This window comes from Moschus berezovskii, chromosome 9, assembly GCF_049115385.1.
Source record: "Moschus berezovskii isolate FMDL1 chromosome 9, NW_MosBer_1.0, whole genome shotgun sequence".
NCBI classification, from domain to species: Eukaryota; Metazoa; Chordata; class Mammalia; order Artiodactyla; family Moschidae; genus Moschus; species Moschus berezovskii.
The window spans coordinates 45,200,200-45,219,827 of NC_142468.1; the positions used below are offsets into that span (position 1 = coordinate 45,200,200).

At 37.2% G+C, this 19,628-nt stretch overlaps 1 protein-coding gene across 1 annotated transcript in view; it reads right to left on the reverse strand.

Annotated features, from left to right (window-relative positions):
- Nucleotides 1-19,628, reverse strand: part of DMXL2 (Dmx like 2) — a 163,820-nt gene that overhangs the window by 127,103 nt on the left and 17,089 nt on the right. Inside the window, exons 2-6 of the mRNA XM_055436246.2 lie at nucleotides 11,332-11,457; nucleotides 8,530-8,601; nucleotides 5,285-5,363; nucleotides 4,334-4,469; nucleotides 3,610-3,676 (exon numbers count right to left, since the gene is read on the reverse strand). Coding sequence (XP_055292221.2) covers nucleotides 3,610-3,676; nucleotides 4,334-4,469; nucleotides 5,285-5,363; nucleotides 8,530-8,601; nucleotides 11,332-11,457 — 480 coding nt within the window. The remainder of the gene's footprint in view (nucleotides 1-3,609; nucleotides 3,677-4,333; nucleotides 4,470-5,284; nucleotides 5,364-8,529; nucleotides 8,602-11,331; nucleotides 11,458-19,628) is intronic.

Sequence of the window (19,628 nt, forward strand, 5' to 3'; positions counted from 1 at the left end):
CATGTGGAATCTTGAAAGATGGTACTGATGAAACTATCTGCAGGCCAGCAATGGAGACAGACACAGAGAACAGACTTATGGACTCAGTGCAGAGGTTGGGGGGAGGAAAGGGTGGGATGTATGGGGAGAGTAACATAGAAACTTACATTACCATATTTAAAATAGATAGCCAATGGGAATTTGCTTTATGACTCAAGAAACTCAAACCAGGGCTCTGTAACAACCTAGTGAAGTGGCATGAGGAGAGAGGTGGGAGGGAGGTTCAAAAGGGAGAAGACATATGTATACCTATGGCTGATTCATGTTGATGTTTGGCAGAAACCAACACAATACTGTAAAGCAATTATCCTTCAATTAAAAATTAATAAAATATCCAGGTTTAGACCAGAGGTTCTGAGGTCTTCCAACCCAAGGCACCTGCGGATAGAATTCAAGATAAAAAAAGTATTTTTGATACATCAACTGTATCCTCTCATGCCTTAGCATTTCAGTGAGCCATTTCCAATTGACAGTATCTACATAACTTTGCCTGAGTTTTTCAGAAACTGTTTATAAAAGCTGAGAACCAATGTTCTGCCCTCACTAGCCTTTAACTAATGTGTGTATATGCGATGTGTGTGAAGAGTGTGAAGAACATAATGTTGCAAGAAGCGCTGGCTCCCAGAGTTACCCAGAGATTTAAGCCTGTTAATCACCTGTAAACACAGTCTTTTTAAAGCACCTTTACTTCCCTGCCTCAAATCCAGTATATTTCTTTGTGAGCACCACCCATACTAATGACTTGAACTAGAATCCTTGTCTGGGAGGCTGCTTCTTGAGAAACCAAGAAAACCAAGATCCAGAGTTACCAGGAACTTGAGTCAGGGAAAATAATTACTTCTCTATTTTCATAACTGCAAACTGAAGGAAATGCTAAATTTCAGTTATGAGTATAAACAACATACCAAAATGGTATTAACGGTACTTGTGACTTTGTGTCTAAAAGAAATCACAGATGTCTTACTATTACATATATTCTTTGAAATAGTTATTTATTAGTTTACTGCTAAACTGCACACAATTGCAGTCTTTCTGCCTATGTTATGCAGTCTTCCTGTCTATAATGTCATCAACTATTGAGCAACTAATTACTTCTGTGCCAAATAATTATTCAACCACAAAACAGTTGAGTGTTCTACAACTAAAGATTAACTCAAAGAGCCTTGGGTGAATTCTGATGTTGTTGAAAAACCTATCCTTGCCTTGTGAAGTGTAATATGGAAATTTTAATTCCATACACAACTGAATACAAGTAAATACATTGCATGTGTTTAATTATCATTTTATACTTATGAAATACTACATAAATTTAAAGGAGCATTCATAGAATTAGGGGAAAAAAACTCTTGAAAATAAAAAATGTGACAGTAGGAGAAAATTACTTCAAACTTAAAGCTGAAAAAAAACTCAGAATTTAAACAAACAAAAGAACAATGGAGGGTCCCACAGAAAATTAGAGGATCAGTATAGAAGGATCCACATCTGAATAAGGGGAGATTCAGAATGAGAGAAGAGAGAACATGAAAGGAAGGAGATAACACAAAAAGAATAATATAAAGCAATTCCCCTGAACGGAAGAACATGAGCTTTCAGACTGAATGGGTACATCAAATTACCTACACAAAAAGAGTCTGTATCCCTTATGTGTGTATATATATATATATATATTTGTATGTAAATATTTACAGCTGATTGACCCATTCCACCACATCTTGACATTTCAGAACACCAGGATAAGGGGAAGATTCTTAAAACCTCTACAAGCTGGATGGAGCTGGGAGAGCAGGGTCTTAATGGCACTGTACCTCTCAAATAGCAACACTGGAAGCTGGAAGGCAACAGAACCATGACATTTAAAATTCTCAAGGAAAATTCAGTTCAGTTCAGTTGCTCAGTCGTGACCGACTCTTCGCGACCCCATGAATCACAGCACACCAGGCCTCCCTGTCCATCACCAACTCCCTGAGTTCACTCAAACTCATGTCCATCGAGTCGGTGATGCCATCCAGCCATCTCATTCTCTGTCTCCCTGTCTCCTCCCACCCCCAATCCCTCCCAGCATCAGAGTCTTTTCCAGTGAGTCAACTCATTGCATGAGGTGGCCAAAGTATTCGAGTTTCAGCTTTAGCATCAGTCCTTCCAATGAACACCCAGGATTGATCTCCTTTAGAATGGACTGGTTGGATCTCCCTGCAAGGAAAATTAGTTCCCACCAAATTCTATGCCCAATCAAATAAAGCATAACAGCAGAAGAAAGAATTGCTCAGACTTGAGAGGCCTCTAACATGTTTTTTTCCCATTCGCCTTTGCTCAGGAACCTACTAGAGGATATCTCCATCAAAAGAAGGAAAGAAGATAAACGATTCTAAGAAACAGAGAATTTAACAAAGGAGATGGGCAGAGAATCCCCTGAGGTTGGTAAAAGAAAATCCTGAACAGAGAGCTCTATATTAGACTCCAAGAGCAACTAAGAAAGACTGAGCAACTAAGCCAGAGCAAAGAGAATACACATTTCCAGGATACCTTCTACCGGGAATTATACTGAGAGGAGATTCAAAGAACGTCAGAGAATGGCATTGAAACATGTATGTTGTCATATGTGAAACGAATCACCAGTTCAGGGTCGATGCATGTTACAGGATGCTCGGGGCTGGTGTGCGGGGATGACCCAGAGGGAGGATAAAGGGAGGAGGGAGGTGGGAGGGGGGTTCAGGAGGAAGAACTCATGTACACCCGGGGCGGATTCATGTCAATGCATGGCAAAACCAACCAATATAATATTATAAAATAATTAGCCTCCAATAAAAAAAAAAAAAAGAACGTCAGAGATGTGAGGGATGAATTAGGTACACAGAAAACTATGCAAACAGTAAAACATAATAATTATTAACATCAAAGTAATTATTCCATAAAGAATCTTTTACATACTCCTAATAATGTGAATAATAAATACTGGTTTTCCCAAACATTATGAGACACTTAGAGCAGAAAGATAGGAGGAAGGGAAGTGAATACACATATGTGTGGTTAAGTCGCAATGGAGCTGGGGACATCAGCTAGAGAACCAGTCTTAGCCTCCATAGTAGCGAGGCCAGAGATGACACATAAAACCAAAAAGAAAAAAAAATTAAACAATGGGCGCATAAGCAAGTTACTTAAGAATATGGAAAGAAGTATTTAAATATGCAGTTTTACAAATCACTGCCTCTAGGACACAGGAATTACGAGTGGGAAGAAGGGAATGCATCTTTCCATTGCAAATCTAGAAGCATTATTTTACTTTTTAAATTATGCATATATGCTATTTTTAAACATAAAAATTATTTTAAAAAACAGTAAATTTTTGCAATGGTCAAATAAGAATAAAAATTATAGCCACTATTCCCCAAATGCCAACTGCCTATGGGAGACATACCAGATATTTTACAAAGCTATCACCTATTCCTCAGGCCAGCTTTGTAATGTAGTATCCTTCCAATTTTACAGATGAAAGATCTGAAAATGAGAATGAGTGAGGAATATTTCTAATTCTTTTGTTTTTTCCTGTTTATGTATTGTTTGGTCTTTTACCTTTCCAGCAGTAGCAAAATATTCACCATCAGGGGACCACTCCATCAAATGTACAGATACTGAGGTTCTAAAAAGACAAAGTTAAACAGTTAGCATTTTTAAAATCTAAAACACCTTTTATATGCGTATATATATGTGCATATATATATATATATAAATGGTCAAAATAAGATTTTTCATAACATCATCAAAACAAAGAGTGTTTTCACCTCTCTAAAAATAAGTTTAAATATTTCACCTCCCTAAAAATACAAATTAACTCATTAAAACTAACCCAAGGTTCACTGTGGGGATCCAAAGAATGCAATTAACATGCTTAAATGATATCACAACCTACATGCTCCACCAACATCTTAACGCAACATTTTAAAAACTAAGCTCGTCACTTTCCCTGGCTAGTTGCATCCCTTCATATAATCTGTGTTGTCAACGGTACAGTCATCCTTTCACCACATCTTCCCTCTGCCTATCCCATCTATAGTTTATGCGTTAATGAATAATTCTTTCTGTCAAACTTCTCAACCCAAGTCCTGAGGTTATTAACTATGAAAATATTTTAATCTCTTTTTTTTAAACAATCTATTGTAGCACACATTAGAGGATGATGTTATAATGGGTTTTGGTTAGAAAAAGTCTATCTTCTAGGCTTCTAAGATCATTATGAAAGGCAATTTTGTTTAGGAAGCACTTTTTAAATTAATGAACAACAGAGTTAGACACTAACTTGCACTGCCAGATGCACTTCCAATCATTTAAAACAGGAAGAATTTTATTATTGATTTCTTCCTCCTCTTCCAGAATGTCACCTCCTGGAGGAGCCCACAACTGAAGAGAATCAGTTGCTGTCAACAATCTGTTATCTGAAAATTAAAGAATGTTCTGTAATAAGCAAGGATTATCTGGAGAAAAAAATGCACATGAGGGCATCTACTTCAGTCTATTAAACTGTTCTGTGAAAAATAAGCAAAACTGTCTATGAAAAACACTTGTAGAGTATATCCACTTAAAAAGTTGCATGAATCCACTAGATAAGAAAACTTGAGAGAAATACAACAACAACAAAAAAAGCCTACAGAGACATTGTCTATCGGGTAAAATCTAGAAGAAGAAAAATAACAGCAAAGTAGAATAACAAACAAATCCAAAAAAACTCTGATATATACAACACAGGATATTATCGGGCTATAAGACATAACTAAAGATTAATAAAATTTGTTTTTCTACACAGACTATCAAAATCATCCTCATTAACTGTGAAGGTAAAAAGGGACAATAACCATTATTATTAGAAGTTTCTAATCTTTCAATATTAAAGACCATAATTTCTTGAAATACAAATAACAAAATGAGATAGGTTTTTTTTATCTTGTTTTATTCCTGATTTTATTTCTTAATAAATACAATAAGAGTAAAGTGCAGCACATTAACTAATGAAACAAATCATCATTGTTTCCTGGAACAAAACATTCAAAAGTAGGGGGAGGAAGCACAGAACTAATAGTAAATTAAGCACTATACAAAGCAGTGTCTATGAAAAAGAAAAGAGTACACTCATTCAGTAGCAAAAAAAAGAATATTACTGATCATTTTCTTATTGTGGGAGGCTATATCACATTGTAATCATACACTTAAAACAATTAACTTTCCATAATTTCTAAAGATAATTGCTAAATACCTTGAGGGTCCCATGCTAAATTGTAAGTCACGGAACTCAAAAAAAACTGCCCAGTTTTAAGCCACTGACACTTGAGTTGCTGAAATATATAAAGAAAAAGAAAAGACACATTTTCAAAATAATATCCACAAACACTACTATATTATCATTTTCTTCCACTTAAGACTTTATGATCTGAAACAAAGATATAAATATTTCACTACTATTTTCAAAATACTGTTTTAAAAATCATTTCCAGTGGTTCCACTTACTATTCTACCATATAAAAATGTTTGCTATGCCCAGTCAAAGCATGTCTCCCAGGCTTCCTTCCTTGTCTATAAACACATTCTTATTCCTAGGGTATCCTTTCTTCTCTACCTGCACACTCCTACAGTTACATCAATATCTAGCTAACCCATTACCTCTCCAGTGAAGCCTCTTCTGACATTCTGGCAGCACTCAGAGGAGTTTTTACTTGCATTATACCACTGTAACAACTCACTTCAGAATTCATGACTGGAGAATCCCACAGACAGAGGGGCCTGGAGGGCTACAGTCCAGGGGGTAGCAAAGAGTCAAATACAACGGAAGCAATTTAGCGCACACGCACCATGGTATTGATGGGCAGGAATTACGCCATAATGAGCTTTGTGTACTGAGTGTGGTAATGACTATGTGGTAATTACTAGTACACAGGTGCTCAATAAATATTTGCAAAAACAAAGCAAATGCACGTTAGAATGAAGTGCAAATTAACATAATCTTCTGGCATCAAAGTCTAAAATAAAACTAGATCTACCCTGATAGCTCAGTTGGTAAAGAATCCAGCTGCAATGTGGGAGACCTGGGTTCGATCCCTTGGTTGGGAAGATCCCCTGGAGAAGGAAAAGGCTACCCACTCCAGTATTCTGGCCTGGAGAATTCCATGGACAGTCCATGGGGTCGCAAAGAGTCGAACATGACTGAGCGACTTTCACTTTTTCTTTCAACCTTCCAAAAAGTCAACAAATTTAAACTATGTAATACATAAAACCCACAAAGCTGACATATATTATATTTGAGTAATCTGCATCCAATTTCCCACTGTGTTCATTCTAAAGTATAAATTTAAAAGCCAAAGGCCTTTCACATGAAATACAATAAAAAAGTTTAGCTATTTCTTTGCAGTAGACAAACATAAAATGTACTTTTGTGAAAGTATGGTTCAACGTAAAGCCATGTCAAGGCTTTTTATTAGGCAAGTTATAAATTAATTGTTTGGCAAGTAATAACTTAATAAATGATAATACCCTCTCTAATTATAATACCTTAAAAATATTTGTAACAATAACTTATTCAAGATTTCATGACTATCTAGAAGTGGAATTTTAAAATACAACTACAAAACCTGAATTTCAGTATATAAAAATAATTTTATATTTTTTAATTAGGGAAAAGGTTATTTTTTAAACCCTATCTCTACTAACCCAACAAGTCACAATAGTATTTTAAATACTACTCAACAGATCTATTTAAAAATAATTAATTAAATTATTCCCAAAACTGGAGCTATCCCTAATATTCTTTCCTTTAATATTTCCTCAGAGTGTAACCTGTGGACCAATTACAAAGCAAAAATTTTGGAAGTGAGGTCTGGAATCTGAATCTTTTTCCTTTTATTTAATTTTTATTTTATATTGGAGTACAGTTATTTACCACATTGTGTCAGTTTCAGGTGTACAGCAAAGTTACACTTATACATATTTTTTTTCGGATTCCTTTCCATATAGGTTATCACAGAATATTAAGTAGAGTTCCCTATGCTACACAGTAGGTCCTTGCTGATAATCTATCTTACATAGATTAGTGTGCAGATGTTTATCTTAAACTCTTAATTTATACTTTCCCCCTATCTTTTCCCTGTGGTAACCGTAAGTTTGTTTTTGAAGTTTGACTCTCTTTCGGTTTTGTAAATAAGGTCATTTGTATCATTTATTCACTTAATCTAAATTTTTAAATATGTACTCTAAATGACTCTTAAGTACCCAAAACTTTGATATGTATTTCATAACACTATTAGAGGGAAAAGACTGATATAATTTGTACTTCTGAAAAGAAATGTAATATTCACATACATACATTTAATGAAAAATATCAAAACCACTTATTTACTGCATTTAATAATATTTTTTTAATTACTGGTAAATATGTCAAGAAGTGAAATCCTGGCATTCAGATTTTACACTGGCAGTTGAAAATATGTCTCAGATGGTGAAGTCCCAATGCATATAGTAATTCTTAATTTTTTAAAGCATTCTACCCATATTGGATTTTCTGAGTATTAAATAACATAAAATATAATTCAGTACCCAGAGAGTAGAAGTAATGTTCCAGATACTGTTCTAACTACTTGAGAGGCATCAGTGAACAAAAGAAACAAAGCTCCCTACCCTCACGGAGCTTACATGGAGCTTACATTATTTACTAAATGGTAATCTATAAATAAATAAACAAGGTTAAGTGCGATGGAAAAAAGGTTAAAAATGGATTGGCAGGTTAGAATGAAGGTGGGAGAAGCAAGTGGCAATTCTTAAAAGGACAGTCAACGCACATCCCACTGAATAGGTACTACTGAACAAAAATTTAGAGGGTCTGTAACAGCTGACCCTGGAGCTATCTAGAGAAAGAAGGACATTCCAGACAAAAGAACAACCAATGTAAAGGCCCTGAGTTGGGAGGGCAACTATCCAAAGAACAGTGAAAATGCCACTATGGCTGGAGTTACCAGAGAGGACAAAAATAGGAGATGAGCTCTGAAGGGTAATAAATGGGTACAGACGTGGGGGCAAGACAAGGGATGGAGGAAGGACTGTGGTCCATTCTAAGAATTTCTGGCTTTAACTGTAAGAAATATGAAGCCATAAGAGAGTTTTTAGCAGAAAAGTGTCATGATCTACTCCGCTAAGAGAAGAGGCAATGGGTATAGATATTAGATAAGAGACTAGTCTAGTTATCTAGATAAGAAATAATAAATAAGAGTTCAACTAGGGTAGATCCCAATTAACAAGGCAATTTCAATTAGGAATATTCTAGAGAACTGAGTTTCTAAAAGGCCTAGGGATATATTCCCAGGGAATGTAAAAGATCTTACCATAAATCACCGGACTAACTTCACACTGATATTCCAGCCCACCTTCAGCACCTGCTCCTAAGGAGCTCTTTACTGCTGTCAACTGGATTCCAAACTCAATTATAAAACTCTTCTATTACCATTTAATACTTACACAATTTCTCTTATGAGAATTTATGCCCAAGGGCTCAAAAATACAAACAGCATTACCATATGAAGCTGCAATCTAAAAGAGAATAAACAAAGCATTAATATTTATGGAAAAAAGAAAAAAATAACTTCCTTTTTACAATAATGTGTAAACTGATTACATGCGATCTGAACACAGTATTCATGGTTTATTCTTTTCCATAAATATAACTGGAAAAGTCCTGGACTTAAGAATCTCTTCTCTGTTCAAAAATTCAGTAGGCTTTATTTCACATATCAAATATAAGGCTGACCTATTCAAAGAAATCATCTTTTCCTATAAAAATTTTATTTTTAAATACAGAAAAAAATTTTACTAACAAAGATACATTTCAATGGTACATCTGTCAGAAACCTTACAGTCTAGTGAAAATACTATTAAAACCATGAGAAGTAGAAAAAGACATCAAAGATCAACAGGTATTAAAAATATATCAAATAAATGACATGAACTTCATTGGAAGGACTGATGCTAAAGCTGAAACTCCAATACTTTGGCCACCTCATGCAAAGAGTTGACTCACTGGAAAAGACTCTGATGCTGGGAAGGATTGGGGGCAGGAGGAGAAGGGGACGACAGAGAATGAGATGGCTGGATGGCATCACTGACTCGATGGACGTGAGTCTGAGTGAACTCCGGGAGTTGGTGATGGACAGGGAGGCCTGGCGTGCTGTGATTCATGGGGTCGCAAAGAGTCGATCACAACTGAGCGACTGAACTGAACTGAACTGATATCATCAAACAAAAAAAAAGTTACCAATTGGGAACACCATGGAGAAGAAGGAATAGAAAAAGTGGACTAGGGAGAAACCAGAGAGACATTCACTGCAACTAGAAGATAAACAACTGATGTGGACATCTCCAATGAACTTAAGCCAAGGGTCTGGGGGCCAAGAGGACTTTATTCCAGGTCACACAACTAAGAAGAAGACACACAAATTGCTCTTTCCCTATGAGCTATCAGTGCCTGTTCTCTAGTAATTCCTTGAAAGCCAGTTCCCAGTTTATCCTCCTGTTGGCAAGAGCGAATCAATTGCAGGGAACAGACCAAAAACCCTCTCGTCTCACACCTCTGGGTCTATGAGTTAACCTATAAAGCTAAATTAGGTATTGGTTTTTAAGGTCAACCAAAAAGATCCACTCTTATTTCAGGGCACTCTAATGCAAAAAAAAAAAAAAAAGTTATTTTAATTGTTATTTAATATCTAACACTCTTTTCAAGAAAAAACTTTCCCTCCACAGTGGTAGGAGGAGAGCTACTTAAAATGCCTGGCTAAGGTAACACTCAGGTGAAAGTGTTATGAATGATCACATTCAACATGTAGATGCATGAATGAACGAATGATTATCATGGCTAATACAAAGTACTAAAATGAGAGTAACCATCACAAGGACAGGGATAAAGAAAATTTTAAAAGATGGCAATAAAAGACAATGAATCAGGGATGTCCCAACTTGGTCTTCTTTACCTCCAACCACGTTAGAAAAAGTAAAAACACAGTTATGAAAACCAAGGTCTTCTATATTAAAAAAAAAAACTTTGCTTCCAGAGAATCTGCTTATTCTTATTATCACCAGCACATAAATAACTTTTTAAAACGCATCTCTGACAACTGTCATAAAAGCTCTAGGCAGGTTTAAAGCTACCACACTTGGCATAGGGAGATACACAATGAAAAATTAATGAGAAATCTGACACGGAGTGTTTTCTAAAAAGTAAACAATACTTAAGGAGAACAAACGGGGAAAAAAGTCAGAAGAGCAAGAAACAAGTATCAGAAAACACCAGGAAATTCAGTGTTTTATACTATGCCAATTTTTTTTTTTATTGGATTGTCATATTATTCATACAAATATTAAAGCTTGATACAAACAGGAAGGTAGGACGATGTGGGTACCCAGCAGGTGGGCAGGGGTAGAAACGGTACAATAACTGTAATTTATTGTTTGGCATAAATTTGCATTACTATGTAGCACCATAAATATTCTGATTAAACATATACTTAACAAAATTTATTATTACTCAGTAAATACAAATTTCTAGAACACTAAAACTATTACAGGAAAAATATCATTCTTATATTCTCATAAAAACATTTAACTCTGCTACACAACACTGGCCTTGAAGAACTGCTAGAATATACAGCAAAAATGCTATATTTACTTTACATATAATCGAAATTTGATGTATATCATGTTTGAAATTTGGGGGAAGAGCAAAATATGATGAAATTTGAGTAATTTTAAAATAAATTCTCTGTTCAACATCTGAATGAATGAGCTTTAATATTCTTCAAACAACAGTTTCATTAAATTAACAGAAATTTTACAAAGCATCAGTTATATGACAAATATTATAGTAGATGTTAACAACTTGCTATATTTCTTGCTAAAAATCTGACATTATTGTAATTTGAGAGAGATACAGTATGTCAGGTATAGAAGATAAAAGTTTACTTTCCTGCTACTGGCATAAGAGCTGCCAGAATTATCAACTGGCAGAATATCAATAGGTACAGGAATGTGAAGCCTGCAGATCTTTTAAGACAGTATATACAGGAAGAACAATTATCACTTATCAGCTTAACAGTTCTTCATAATTTGCATACAACCTATCATTACCCTTTCCTACTAGTAGCCATCTAAGCAAGGTATACTACATAATTAGAAATCGTAGGCAAGCCATGTATAGAAGCATAAGAATATTCTCTGAGATAGTTAAATATATTAAAAGATGATATTTAATAACGTAAATAAATTCCTTACTCTTCCATGTTGGTTAGAACACTCCACACAGCTGACTTGGATGTTTCCATGCTTAGCACCAGGGATGATCTGCACACATTCAAAATCACTTGCCAAAATAACAATATCACAGCCTGATCCATACGCCTAAAAAGAAAAGTTTTATATTATGTAAAATATGTAACTTGTGAATTATTATTAGTTTATCTTAGTTTTTGTTGCTATTGCAAAGGATACTATGACATATCTTACAAATATAGTTAACGTAATATTAAAAATATCAATTTCCAAATCAGAACATTAAAAGTCACACCAAATGAATGATACACCATACATTATCATTCAATAACTGCTACTAACAGGAAAAAAGGTTCTTCGAGGTCTTAAACATTACAGCCTCTATACCTCATTAATTCTTTTGTTTGGAATTTCTCTCTGATGCTTATCTCAGAGATTAGATGAGACCCGAAAAAATCAAACCTTCATCTGAGAGAAATAAGGCACTGAAGGCTGCAATTGTGTTCCCAGTGTTCAAACCAGGCTTCAGGAAGATCAAGACAGAAATCAGATGCATTTTCCAACACAATTCCACATGGCTTAAAGAGCTAGTTAAAAAGACATGAACCCCCCCCAGGCAGAATTACATGTACTACAGGCAAACACTAAGCAAACTCAACTGCCTAAATAAATCCATAATGAAGCCTGCCTGCCCCCTCCCCTCAAGCACAATAGATAGAGCGAGAGAGAGAGAGAGGCACAGAGAGACAGAGACACACAGACAGGGAGGAAACCAATTCAAAGCGGCTACACACACACACGTTGAAACAAAATGAAAAACAAACCAATATATAAAATGTGACAAATATTTGCTATGGAAAACAAAACACAAAGTCAAGTTCCTGGAAAATTCCCTTGTTCAACAGAACTATACTGAGCAAAACCACATATTTCTTCCTATTGCCACACTTCTTGGTGTGTGCTATTCCTGTTTTGCAACTTTATGAATTTTATGATGACACAAAGGGCAGAGGATGGGGACATTTTTCTTTTTGTTCCAAACTCAACTTTACAAGTAAATATTCAAAACACCTAACAAGATAGTTCTCAAATTAAAAAGCACCATAAATATAAGGTTTATGAGGTGTTTGCCCACCCCCCTCCCACTATTTCTACAGCCTTAAGCAATATGGTCACAGCCTGCAAAATACAGATACCCAGTAGCCAGGGCTGACATCTGTTAACATCTAAGCCAGTGAGGTCCATATACGGCTGTTAATGAAAGAGGGAACTCAAAGCAAAGACCAGAGAGAAAGACAGACACTATTTCTACCTGTTACCAAAACTTCCAATGTTACCAAAATCCTTCTCTAACTTCTATAAACTATATTCAACTCCTGTGTTTACGTGTACCAAAAAGTTTCCCAAATGGAATAACAAAAACAGATTTTTAAGCATAGGAAACATGAGAGAAAAAAAAATCACTCACAGGAGGAAATAACTACTTATACACTCCCAAAGCAGATTTGCTACACTATACATTCAAGAAAGCTAAACTGATTGGTAATAGTATAGGCAGAAAGTCTTTACACTTACATTATTAAAATAACAAAAATAATCTTACCCTTAAACATTTCACAATTTCCAAAGTGCTTTATAGCATTACCTCAGCAAAGCAGATTGATAGTAAGAGCAAAACCTGACAGAGATTGGAATCACCACAGGCAGGGTTTTCAATGTTTGTTCTGCAGTGCTACGTGATGTTAAGCAAGTTACCAAAGTTCTCTGAGCTTTTCCTTGTGGTAAAATGGAAGAAACAGTACTTACCTCATAGGATAACAGAATTAAAGTAGAAAATCTATTTACAGTGCTTAGTACACATCACTCATTAAAGAAACAAAACAGTGCCTGATGTCCCAAGTTTGGGCTAGCAACTGGGAATACAAAAACCCAAGATGTGGTCCCAGTGAGTCTAATGGGAAGATCACCTAGTGAATCACCAATCACAACTAAAGGATGAACTGCCACAACAGAGAGAGATGTGTTAAGTTACTCACAGAAGACAAAAGGCATTCAATAAACATTAGGTCACTCCCTCTTACACCTTTGCAACAAACCTGAAAGGAAGAGATTATCATTATACAAATAAAGATTCAAGTTCATTTATTTGCCCAAAATTATACAGTTAGTAAGTAGAAGATACTCAAATTCGTGTCCTTATAATTCTTATCTTCTTTTCCCTACATGGCATGTCAAAGAGACGTGAAATAGTTCAGATAAGTTGCTTCTCTGGAAGATGGGCCATCCCCAGCAACTGCTGCTCCGGACCTGGGCTCCTGCTGCTCAGTCACTGAAGAGGATTTTTACTTCTCCCTACGAAGAAGGCATTGGCAAGCCACTCCAGTACTACTGCCTAGAAAATCCCATGGATGGAGGAGCCTGGCAGGCTGCAGTCTGTGGGGTCGCTAAGGGTCAGACACGACTGAGCGACTTCACTTTCACACATTGGAGAAGGAAATGGCAATCCACTCCAGTGTTCTTGCCTGGAGAATCCCAGGGACGGGGGAGCCTGGTAGGCTTCCATCTATGGGGTCACACAGAGTAGGACACGATTGAAGTGACTTAGCAGCAGCAGCATATGGCCATAACTGCCTGACCTTTACTACAGGACATGCACCATGATCCTTAGCAGTAGAGAATCTTGCCATCTTCCTGAACTGCAACAGTTCTCAAACCTGGCTTCATCAAAACCACCTAGGAAACTTGTTAAACATGCAAATTGCTTGGTCCTACCTCAGTTAGTTCAGTTCAGTCGCTCAGTCGTGTCCGACTCTTTGCGACCCCATCAATCACAGCACGCCAGGCCTCCCTGTCCATCACCAACTCCCACAGTTCACTCAAACTCATGTCCATCGAGTTGGTGATGCCATCCAGCCATCTCATTCTCTGTCGTCCCCTTCTCCTCCCGCCCCCAATCCTTCCCAGCATCAGAGTCTTTTCCAGTGAGTCAACTCGTCGCATGAGGTGGCCAAAGTATTGGAGTTTCACCTTTAGCATCAGTCCTTCCAATGAACACCCAGGACTGATCTCCTTTAGAATGGACTGGTTGGATCTCCTTGCAGTCCAAGGGACTCTCAAGAGTCTTCTCCAACACCACAGTTCAAAAGCATCAATTCTTTGGCGCTCAGCTTTCTTCACAGTCCAACTCTCACATCCATACATGACCACAGGAAAAACCATAGCCTTGACTAGACGGACCTTTGTTGGCAAAGTAATGTCTCTGCTTTTTAATATGCTATCTAGGTTGGTCATAACTTTCCTTCCAACCTCAAAATATCTTCCTGCAAGACACTTCCCGCAAGCATCCCTTTGATGATTCTTGCCTAAACAGTTATTACTATTAAATATGATGGCTGTCTAATGGTAATTTTCTAATTCCATCATTTCATTGTTTATTAGTTGACTTTCTTCTACAAGGAAGAGTTTTCTTTTTTTGGCTGAGCAGCTTATGGAATTTTAGTTCCCTGACTAGGCATCGAACCTAGGCACTTGGCAGTGACAGCATGGAGTCTTAACTACTGAATCACCAGGGAATTCCTCTTATTTTTTTAATTGAACCGCAGTTAAAGTGTAGCTGATTTACAACACTGTGTCAGTTTCTGGTGTACAGCAAAGTGATTCAGTTATACATACATATAGTCTTCTTCATATTCTTTTCCACTAAAGTTTATTACCAGATATTGATACCTGTGTTATACAGTAGGACATTGGTATTTACCTGTTTCATATATAGTAATGTGTATATGTTAATTCCAAATTCCTAATTTATCTCTTCCCTTTGAGTTTTCCTGATGATTTTTGCACTTATTAAAGATCATGGATTCTTACCTCACTCAAAGGGTGATAATCTACTACCATCACTTATTTTCATATTCCAGTTGTCCCAGACTTGGCCAGTAGGAATCTTTCAAGCTAGCCCTGCGTTCTTTTGACATATTCTCACCATTCTTTGAGCAATTCCTTACTTTCTGGCATAAGAGATTTCAGGTTCCATCTAGGCTTATCATCCAATCTAGAATCAGATGTTTCTCCAACGCTGTTTCCTCTTAGTGGAAAATGGCATTTAGAAACCAAGATCTGGATGCCAGTCATTTCTGCTACTGGAGTATCTACTGCATCCAGGCCCCTCTCAGCTGACAGACTAGGAAACAGATATGTCTGTGTATGCATGCTTACATTCATAAACGCACGTGTGTACATATGTAGACACCCACATACATTTTCAACTCTCCATTGAAAGGTTTAGAAGCAATGACATCCAGGACATACACACATTCCCACCATACCTATATGTCTCTATACCTATATATCAATGCTCTCTCCCTCTCTTGCTCTCTAAATATATATAAATATATACATAAATTTACACATTATAAACACATAACATATACATATATGGATACACACATATACATATGAGGTCCCACTGACACCTCTAATCAGATTATACCCACCACAGGTTTCATTCTAGCCTTCCAACATTACATATTTTTAACTCCCTTCTTCAATAATGAGAAACCTGGTTCATATCAAAAAATAAATTTATTTATATACAATTGTGGTATATTTCGGAGAAGGCAATGGCAAGCCACTCTAGTACTCTTGCCTGGAAAATCCCATGGATGGAGGAGCCTGGTAGGCTGCAGTCCGTGGGGTCGCTAAGGGTCGGACACGACTGAGCGACTTCACTTTCACTTTTCACTTTCACACATTGGAGAAGGAAATGGCAACCCACTCCAGTGTTCTTGCCTGGAGAATCCCAGACGGTGGGCTGCCGTCTATGGGGTCGCACAGAGTCGGACACGACTGAAGTGACTTAGCAGCAGCAGCAGCAGTGGTATATTTGGTGTTTTATTTAAGAAATCTTTTGAAGCCTGAAGGTCATGAATAAATTTATAGAAAAAAAAGCCTTTGGAAGGAAAGTTATGACCAACCTAGATAGTATATTAAAAAGCAGAGCCATAACTTTGCCAACCAAGGTCCATCTAGTCAAGGCTATAGTTTTTCCCGTGGTCATGTATGGATGTGAGAGTTGGACTGTGAAGAAAGCTGATCGCCGAAGAACGGATGCTTTTGAACTGTGGTGCTGGAGAAGACTCTTGAGAGTTCCTTGGACTGCAAGGAGATCAATCCTGGGTGTTCATTGGAAGGACTGATGCTAAAGCTGAAACTCCAATAGTTTGGCCACCTCATGCGACGAGTTGACTCACTGGAAAAGACTCTGATGCTGGGAAGGATTGGGGGCGGGAGGAGAAGGGGACGACAGAGAATGAGATGGCTGGATGGCATCACCAACTCGATGGACATGAGTTTGAGTGAACTGTGGGAGTTGGTGATGAACAGGGAGGCCTGGCATGCTATGATTCATGGGGTCGCAAAGAGTCAGACACGACTGAGCGACTGAATTGAACTGAAAAGCTTTATTGTTCTGTCTTTCAGACTAGATCTGTAACCTACCTGGAGTTCACTTTTGTGTATGGGGTGAGATAGAGGCCAAGTTTCTTTTTTTTCCTATATAAATAAGAAAATGTCCCTGTACTACTGACTAAGACAAGCAACCATTCTATACTATTTTACCATGCCATCTTGGACATAAATCAAGCATCAACTGGGAATTCCCTGGTGGTCCAGTGGTTAAGACAGCTTCCAATGCACAGGGGCACAGGTTTGATTCCCAACAGGGGAACTAAGATCCCACATGTCACACAGCATGGTCCAAAAAAAAAAGCACCAAGGAATGTGTGAGTCTGCTTCTGGTGCTCTGTTTTGTTACTTTGGTATATTTTTAGACTACCAACACCACACTACCTTAATGACTACCACTTTATAAATCTTGGGCTGGCAGATGTCCTTTCATCTTAAAGACTTTTCCATCCTCGGCCCTATCTATTTTAATCAAATTTAGAATCATTTCATCAAATCTCACAAATCCTCTTAAATTTTTGGCTGGGAATACATCAAAGTTATAAATCAGCTTGGAAATAATCAATACCTTTACAGTACTGATTCTCCCAGTCCATACACATGGCATCTACCTCCTGTGACTTAGGTTCCTCAATAAAGTCTTATTAAATTCTACCCACAGAAATCTTATACATGTATTATTAGATCTATTGCTGATCTTGATATTTTCTGATGATATGAAAAATAGTATCATAGTTTCAGGTCCAAGTAAGGATGTCAGTATGTCTCTCCCACTGAATGCAGTTATTAAAACATGGACAAAATGCATGGAATAAATATTTTAAAACTCTGAAAAGTAAATGATAGCAGGTAAACTAGGAAAGAACAAAATTTGAAATTTACTGTACTAGCAGAGAGTTTAAAGTAAGGATGAAAGCAAAACACACAAATAAAAAGAGCTCCAGGAGCATCAATTTACTTTGGGCTCAAGAAGTAGGAAAAGAGACTCTCAATTTTCCAAGACAGGGAGAGAAAATTCCCCATTTATTCTGTTCTTTTCTCCATTTTCTCATATATCAGCCCCCAAGCAATCTTGGAGCTCCAACAGGAGGAACTATAATCCCACAAGACTTGGGGAAATCCCTGGTACTTTCCTTTCTCTGTCCTACTGCTACTTGGCACTGAACACAAATACAGTCACAGGAAGCACAGAGCAGGGTAACTAAACTCTCAACTTTCCAGCCAGAGAACCACCAAGGTAAGCCTTCAGTTCAGTTCAGTCGCTCAGTCGTGTCCGACTCTTTGCGACCCCATCAATCACAGCACGCCAGGCCTCCCTGTCCATCACCAACTCCCACAGTTCACTCAAACTCACGTCCATCGAGTCAGTGATGCCATCCAGCCATCTCATTCTCTGTCGTCCCCTTCTCCTCCCGCCCCCAATCCCTCACAGCATCAGAGTCTTTTCCAGTGAGTCAACTCGCCACATGAGGTGGCCAAAGTATTGGAGTTTCAGCTTTAGCATCAGTCCTTCCAATGAACACCCAGGATTGATCTCCTTTAGAATGGACTGGTTGGATCTCCTTGCAGTCCAAGGGACTCTCAAGAGTCTTCTCCAGCACCACAGTTCAAAAGCATCAATTTTTCGGTGATCAGCTTTCTTCACAGTCCAACTCTCACATCCATACATGACCACGGGAAAAACCATAGCCTTGACTAGACGGACCTTTGTTGGCAAAGTAATGTCTCTGCTTTTTAATATACTTGATGCCATGATCTTGGTTTTCTGAAAGTAACAGAGAAATCACAAAAAGGGAAGAGCTCGGAAGAACAATCCAATGTTTATTTTTATAAATTTCTGGGCTCATCCTTGGGCAGCACATGCATAGATCATACCTAAAACAGCAGAATAAACACCCTGGGGAGCTGAACTACTGGCAAGACCACTTCCCAGGTCTTACTTTACTGGCCACTTGTTGCATATACACAGGTTATCTTCAAATAGCACTGCAAGGCCCTTGAAAATGGAACTCACACTGAAACTACAACCTATAGGAGGCCAGTCAGACCTTTTGGCATGAACCCAAATAAGCTGACTGCCTGCTGAGGTAACATCCTCCACAGAATTTACACAAAACCTAAATACTGTGTCTCATAACACAATATTTTAAACAGCCCAGGTTCAATGCAAAATTACTCAGCATACAAACAGCTGTGAAAATCTCATATGCGAAAAGACAATCTACAGACACAGATTTTGAAATTATCACACATAGATGGTTAAAGTGGCTACTATAAAAATGCTCAAAGAAATATGAATATCCTCAGACCAGTAATATAAGCTTCCATCTTAATCAATTAGAAAAAGAGCAAAACAAATTCAAGGCATGCAGTAGTCAGGAAATAATAAAGATAAAAGGAAAAATCAATGAACAGGAAATCATTGTCCTGTGACAACAGGAAAACAATATATAATATGAACAAAATAAAAATCTAGTTCTTTGAAAGGATCATGAGAGGCTATTACAAACAACTATATGCCAATAAAATGGACAACCTGGAAGAAATGGACAGATTTTCAAAAAAGTTCAACCTTCCAAGACTGAACCAGGAAGAAATAGAAATTATGAACAAGTCAATTATAAGCACTGAAATCAAAAATCTTCCATAAAACAAAAGCTCACAGCCAGATGGCCTCACAGGTGAATTCTATCAAATATTTAAAGAGCTAATGCCTATTTTTCTAAAACTCTTTCAAAAACTTGTAGAAGAAGAAATACTTTCAAACTTATTCTACAAGGCCACCATCAACCTGATACCAAAATCAGACAAAGACACCACACACAAAAAAGAAAATT